The sequence below is a fragment of the Plectropomus leopardus genome, chromosome 19 (assembly GCF_008729295.1).
Source record: "Plectropomus leopardus isolate mb chromosome 19, YSFRI_Pleo_2.0, whole genome shotgun sequence".
Classification (NCBI taxonomy): Eukaryota; Metazoa; Chordata; class Actinopteri; order Perciformes; family Serranidae; genus Plectropomus; species Plectropomus leopardus.
In genome coordinates, this window is record NC_056481.1 from 1,341,327 (window position 1) to 1,348,291 (window position 6,965).

The following is a 6,965-nucleotide window of genomic DNA, read 5'->3' on the forward strand; positions in this document are numbered from 1 at the left end:
TTCAGTATCAGTGCAGTCAACCTGAAGACGTTTTCTATTGACGTCAAGGAAAAATGTTTAGAAAAAGACAGGATGTTTACTGGGCCGCGGCCTGAGCAAGGCAGCGTGGGGAAGCAGCAGATCCACATTAGACTTCAGACCTTCAGTTCATTTAAAGATCAAATTAGAGAAAAACTGAGAGTGTCCTGCAGCAGTCCTGGCTGTCTGCATTCATGTGATGTGAGGCTGCCGTCACATCCTCCCAAAATCTGCTGGAGCATCAACATGCTGTCAAACTGCTTCAACACGAAAGACATCAGATACGAAAAGATCAGCTGATGATCTGTCCACTAGATGGTGCACATCATCCATCTCCAGCTGGCAGGACACCGCGTGAGTACAGTTTAATAAAAACTGCATCAGAGTTTGCTTTGTTGCCATTACATTTGACTTTCAGGCTTTTCTTTGAGAAAATTGAGGCTTTTTTTGGGAGAATTTTCTTTGGACCTCATTTAAACCCCATGAAAGCTGAGCAAAACACACAGCCCAAAAATGAGCATGAAATTTAAAAAAAGAAGAAAAAAAATTAAAGAAAATAATCTGAAAATGAGCCAAATCATAAATAATATACATACAAAAATGTGAAAAACAAAAACAAACAAAAAGTAACCTTTAAAAAAGTGCTGAATTTTTTTTTTCTAAAACATAATTTTAATATAAAATTACAGTTTTATGAACATTTTTCTCTATTTTTGGGGGGGATAATTTTCTAATAAATCAATACTTCATGATCAGATTTTTTTCAAACTTTGAGAAAGTGTAGCTTTTTCTGAATTTCCGACTTGAGGGGAACGTTTTGGGGCAAATCATGGGTTAAAGTGGAACAATATATAAAAAAGAATAAAATCCACATGCATTAACCCTTTAAAAGCTGAGTAAAGTTGGCTTGATTTCTTTCAATAACATGGGAAGAAGGCGACGAACAGCTTAGCAAGAAATGGCCCCAAAATTAGCAAGGTATTAGTAAAAATTTACAAGAAAAATACCTGAGAATGAGCACAAAAAATTATAAATAATAATAATAAAAAATGAAATAAAAAAGGTAAAAAACAAGAGAAGACAATCATAAGAAAATGACATTAAGATTAGTTATATTTTTTTTTCTGGAGCATTATTTTTGATATATAAGTATAGGAATTAAAAATCAAGTTTTCTGGATGTTTCCCCCAACTTGTTTAAATTTATTTTTTTAAAAATCACCTTTTACTAATATTTGAACGCTCTTGAAAGGTTTGATCGCAGTAAAGGAAATTAGATGTCGATTTAGGTGTTAAAGGGTTGAAGAAAATATTACAACTGAAAAAATATACACGGATGTAAACAAAGCGTCAACAGCATCGATAAACACGAAGTAAACAAACAAAACTCGGATGAATCGGCTCTTCTCAGCGCTGCAGTCTTTATCGGAGGAGCAGCTCATCACATGGCCTCGCTCCCTCTGTCCGCCCCCATGGACTTCAGCTCCTGCTGGGTGGTGGACTGAGTCCCCGATGAGGACGCCGTGTTCTCGTCCTCGGCTGCGTGCTGTCCGCAGCGCAGGGCGCGGGGCAGCGAGCTGCAGAGCGCCTTCCTGAACATGGAGCTGGAGAAGACGTAGACGATGGGGTCCAGGGCCGAGTTGAGGAAGTTGAGCCCCAGAGACACGATGGTGAGCTGCGTGAAGGTGTAGAAGGAGGCGCAGTCCGCCGGGAAGAACGAGCGGTTGACCCACAGCCCGATGGTGGTTATGGTGGTGGGCAGGAAGCACACCATGAACACTGCCACGATGGCGACGCACACTCGCATCGCCTTGCGCATCTTGCCCGGGTTCCCCATCTGCCGCCCCCGCAGGAAGCTGAAGATCCGCACGGAGCAGAAGAGCAGCATGGCCATCGGGACGACGAACTCCAGCACCGTCAGGATGCGGTGCATGCTCACCAGGATGATGATGGCCCGCGACGCCTCTTTGTACGAGGTGAAGAAGAAGCACTGGGTGCGTTCGCCGCTGCCCTTGATGTGGTTGTAGGCCAACATGGGAACTCGAGGGCTGATCACCAGCAGCCACACGAACAGCGACACGAACACCGCCTGGCGCTTCGTCATACGGTTGAAGCGGTGGTGAGGGTGACACACCTGGAACAAGAGCACAACGATGGCAGAACATTTCACATCATTTAGAGCGGATGTTATACCGTTATACGGTTGAACACAAAGACACAAATTCGAGTCGAGTAGCTCGACGGATGCAAAAACGTGTCCATCTCAACTGACAGACCATCGCAACACCGCCTCACACGATATTTTCGCTCAGGGTGAAAAATTTCAACTTGCGTGAAGTGGCAAAATACACGTTTTCATGCCCATCGCATTGCGTCCTTCGCGTCCATCGTACCGTCCGTCCCAAATTCGCACCTGCCTGCGTCTTTGCTTTGACTTTGAATGTAAACATGCCCGTAAACGCACGAATGCACAGAAGATATGTGGGCAGTGAAGTTTTCGACATTTGAAATGAAAGCATCTATATCATACGTAAAGGGAGGCTAAATGGACCTCATAAGAACACTAACATCCCTGAGTTCCTAAAACGGCTCATTAACCCATTAGCTTCAACCCTCTGAGCTTCAGTGGATGTACTGTACATCAGCTTGAGTACATCCTGAAGAAGCACTCAGAAACGTCGTAGATCAGTTTTAGACCAACAAACATCAACGCCGGCTGTGATTCAACGAGTCATTTGAGTTGTCTCCGGCACCTTTTAAGCAGCATTTTTTTCTGCATATTGGGCTGAATTCGGAATCACTCAACAAACAATGCCTCGAAACTTTCGGGAACAGTGGTTACCTTAAAGTATCGGTAAATGGCCACCACAGTCATCAGTGCGATGCTGGCCGAGCGGTTGGAAAACATCAGGAAGAGGTTGATTCTGCACATGCCATCTCCAAACACCCAGTGACCCCGGAGCAAGGCATCGATCCTCAGCGGCAGACTGACGAGGGCCAGGAAGTCTGCGATGACGAGGTTGAAGAGGAACAGCGTGTTCGGGTTCCAGGATTTCAGTTTAAAGCAGAAAATCCACAGCGCCAACACGTTTCCCAGAAGCCCCAGCACGACGTCAATGGTGAGGACCGGAGGGAGGATCAAACCCTCCAGCTGGATGCCAACTGGTGGGCAGCCGCCGCCTCGACCACCACCACCGGGGACCGCGGTCGACGTGTTCAACATCGTGACGTTTTGCTTTGACAGCATCATGGAAAATTGAATGTGTTATTTACTTTTGTGTAACCTGAACAGATGAATCGGAGTCAAATTTCGGTAGGATAATTAAAAAAAAGTGATTTGCAGGTTCAGTTGTGGTTTTGTTTGGTGGTTGAACAAGTTGGAGGAAAATAACTGAGTGACCACACAAAGGAAAGTTTCCAGATTCAGGAAATTTGCAACTTCCTCTTTTCACCTTCTTCCTCTTTTTCCTGCAGAATGAAAGAAACAAAAAACAAATCAGAGAACGTTTGTGTTTGTTGATCTGATTCTACCTTTCCACAGCTCAGAAAATATGATATTTTGTACAAAACGTGGAGTGACACCTTCCTAATATTATCAGAACATTTTAAAAACCATTAGAAAAATGCTAATACAAAGAACTGATAATTAGAACCAGAATAATTACTGTGAAGCACAGAATTACAGAAATAGAAATATGGAAGTAAGAAGTAAGCAAAAATATTAATATAAGCATTATGCTTCAATTTCAGACCAGCATGTATAATATTTTAAAAATATAAAATATGTATATTATGCTGTAAATGTGTAAAAAAAATAAAAAAATATGTATGCTACAATGTGTTAAATTAGTAAGCTAAGATTAAAAATCTTTTTTTACATTTACATTACATACATTATAGTTTAATTTCTCCATCACGTAAAATATTTTAAAAAACTATATAAACATGTATAATATGCTAAGTGTGTAAAGTGTAAAATTTTTATATAAAAAATTTGTGCCTTTTGCTACATTTAAAGATGCTCTACGCTGCAACTTAAACATCTGTCTAATTAGTAAAAAAAATCAACTTAATTTTAAAAATGCTGAACATCAAAAACAATCACAAACACATCACACAAATCGAATTTAATGTTAATAAAAATGTCCATAAGTGACAATAATAGAAAAAACATGCAAGAAAATATTCTGTCTACATCAGTCAAACTCATGTTATAAAAATGAACGCTATAAAGCTTTTAAAATGTATAAAACTTTAATTACGTGTTTTTTAACATGTTCACGTTGAAGTTTTTTATACTGAAGAAAAAGTAAATTAACATTAAACCCATTTGCCATCTCTCTCACACACACACACACACACACACGCAGGTTATACACGTTTACACAGAGTGAGTAACTCACCAGTGAGCCGTTTGAAGGGATTTCATCCATAAAGTGTTGATAAACCTCCGTCTGTGTATTTATGTCTCCTGCAGGAGGACGTTCCTCTGTGGTCGACTTTCATCAGCCGTCGAGGTGTTACCACACCCGCACACACAGTTCAGTGACGTAAAGACGATAAAAAAAATCCTGCGAGAAGCTCATTTCTCAAGAAACTTCAGCAGCGGTGTGCTTCTATTTTTAGGGAGGAAAAAACCTAATATGACTAAGATGATACACATGCAATATATGGACCACCAGTGTTAGGAAGATTACTACTTTTGAAATGTAATAAGTTACAGGTTAGTCAAAAATCTAGTTACCATTTTATTAATTTGTAACTTCTTACAAAGTAATGTAACTTATTACATTTGATTACTTTTGATTAAGTTTCTGACAATTTTTTAAAAGTGGTTATAAACAAGTTATAAAGCCTTAAGAAAATAGGTGCCTAATTGTTGCTCGAAAAATTGTTTTTATAAATTATATTAACAATCATATTGTAAGTTTCTGATTATTATTTTGAAGGTTCAACTACAAAAGTAATCAAACATTCCCACTAAAAAACTGAAGCAAAATGTTGTTTTTTAAAAAAATGGGCAGATATTCAGTTAAATGTTGATGTTGTGTGCTTTTTGTTTGACTTAAACATTCAAAATCAAATTAAATTTAATGCTTCTATTGGCAGTTTTCAGGGGGTTTTTTGTGTGTGGGGGGGTATTTTTACTAACTCTGGCATTTTTGAATTGTGCCAACCAATCCAATCCTGTGATGGGGCTGGTCAGCACAACAAATAAGGAAAAAATAAGAATATATTTTTAAAAATTACATGACTTAAACCACAAAGCAGCTAATTTTAGAAAAACAAAATTGTGCACATTGCACCATATTTATTTACATGTAAAACCTTAACCTCTCATTTGCTGCTGGTTGGAATATTTTAACATCAAGTAAGAGTAGTGATACAACAGTGCAGAAATACAGTTAAAATATTTCCAAAATTAAAAAAAAGAAAAATCCAATGTTGCAAAATGGTCATTATTATTATTATTATTATTATTATTATTATTATTACTATTGCATAATCTGCAAAGTAACTGAGGCTGTAAATTAAATGTAGTGCAATAAAAAGAACAACATTTATCTCTGAGATGTAGTGGAGCAAAGGTATAAAGTAGCAGAAAATCAAAATACTCAGGTAAAGTACAAGTACCTCAAAATTGTAATGAGGTACTTGAGTCTCTACTGATGGTTAAAGCTAAAGCTACTAAAGTCACCGGAGAGACGCACGTTCACCTAAAACGATCCAGATCTCAAGACAAACAGGTCTGAAATCAGTTGGTGGTGTTTTTCTGGGTCAGTGACAGGTCGCACTTCCTGTCTCTTTCCTGCCCGCCGCCGTCTCTGAAGCGTCACTGCTGAGACGCTGCAGGTCAAACTCTTTCTGGGTACAAATGTACAATAAAAAGAGGAAGTTTTGAAGTCACTGGATCGCCAATGTTACTCTTTTGACAGAGCATAATCTGGTACTGTGCATCAAATGGCAACATCAATGGTTTAAATTGTACATGGTCCCTTTAATATATGTGTGTGTGTGTGTGTGTGTGTGTGTGTGTGTGTATACAGTGCGTTAATTACTTTTGTCAGCTGGGTAAGAATAATGTATTTTTTTCTTTTTTAAAAAAAATCATTCATAGTTTCCTTGATTGTTGTTTTTTTTGTAAATTAGATAATTAATTAAAAAAAATTAAAAATCACAGGTCATTCTAAGTCATTCCAGGCAGGGTGGGGCGCGTTAGAAAAAAAACTTTCCTTTCAAATTTCCTTTTGGAGTATAAACACCCGCAAAATTTGGAAAACACATATAGGTTAATGTTATTCTCTTTTTAACCGCCGATAAAAAGTTAAATCTGGGCATGCTTCTTCAGGATGTACTCAAGCTGATGCACAGTACATCCACTGAAGCTCAGAGGGTAATGGGTTAATGAGTTGTTTGATACACAGAACGTGAGCTGGAGCTTGTAAATATTGATGTCTGAGATAAGAAATGATAAACGGAGCGCTTTCAGAGACGAGCGTACTGTCAAACGACGGGCGGCGAAGATAAACAGGATAAAAGGGAAGTGACGTTAAAGATGTTTAATCTGGACCATTTTAGCGTGTTTTTTTGTGCGTTTTAAACTCACTAAACTTTGAACTCTGCCTGTCTTTATGGAGAAGCAAACAAAGTGGGTGAATGAGGCTCTTTTTTATGAATTGTAAATAAACAAACATCATAATCTTCTGCAGGCGGTCAGCAGCTGTTTGACACTTCAGGCAGATTCATTTCATGTTGAGCACAACAGTGAGGTGTTGCCAGGTGACGTGGTTATTTCTTTAAGATGTGTTTACCTAATAAACCAGCAAATGAGTGTTTGCTCTTAATAAGAACATGACCACATCCTGGAGCTTATACACACACTCAGCTGCCAGTTTATCAGGTTACATAACTGAAACAACTGCAGCCCAAAGGCACTCTTTTGTCAAA

General features: G+C 38.8%; 1 protein-coding gene across 1 annotated transcript; it reads right to left on the reverse strand.

The window, feature by feature from the left end:
* Positions 1 to 1,100: 1,100 nt before the first annotated feature.
* LOC121958939 (hydroxycarboxylic acid receptor 2-like) lies at positions 1,101 to 4,535 on the reverse strand. Its single transcript, XM_042508125.1, has 3 exons — positions 4,421 to 4,535; positions 2,860 to 3,485; positions 1,101 to 2,151 (listed from the first exon to the last, which is right to left on the reverse strand). The coding sequence occupies exons 2-3, from the start codon at positions 3,265 to 3,267 to the stop codon at positions 1,459 to 1,461; spliced, it is 1,101 nt and encodes a 366-aa protein (XP_042364059.1). The 5' UTR covers positions 3,268 to 3,485; positions 4,421 to 4,535; the 3' UTR covers positions 1,101 to 1,458.
* Between the last annotated feature and the right edge of the window lie 2,430 nt (positions 4,536 to 6,965).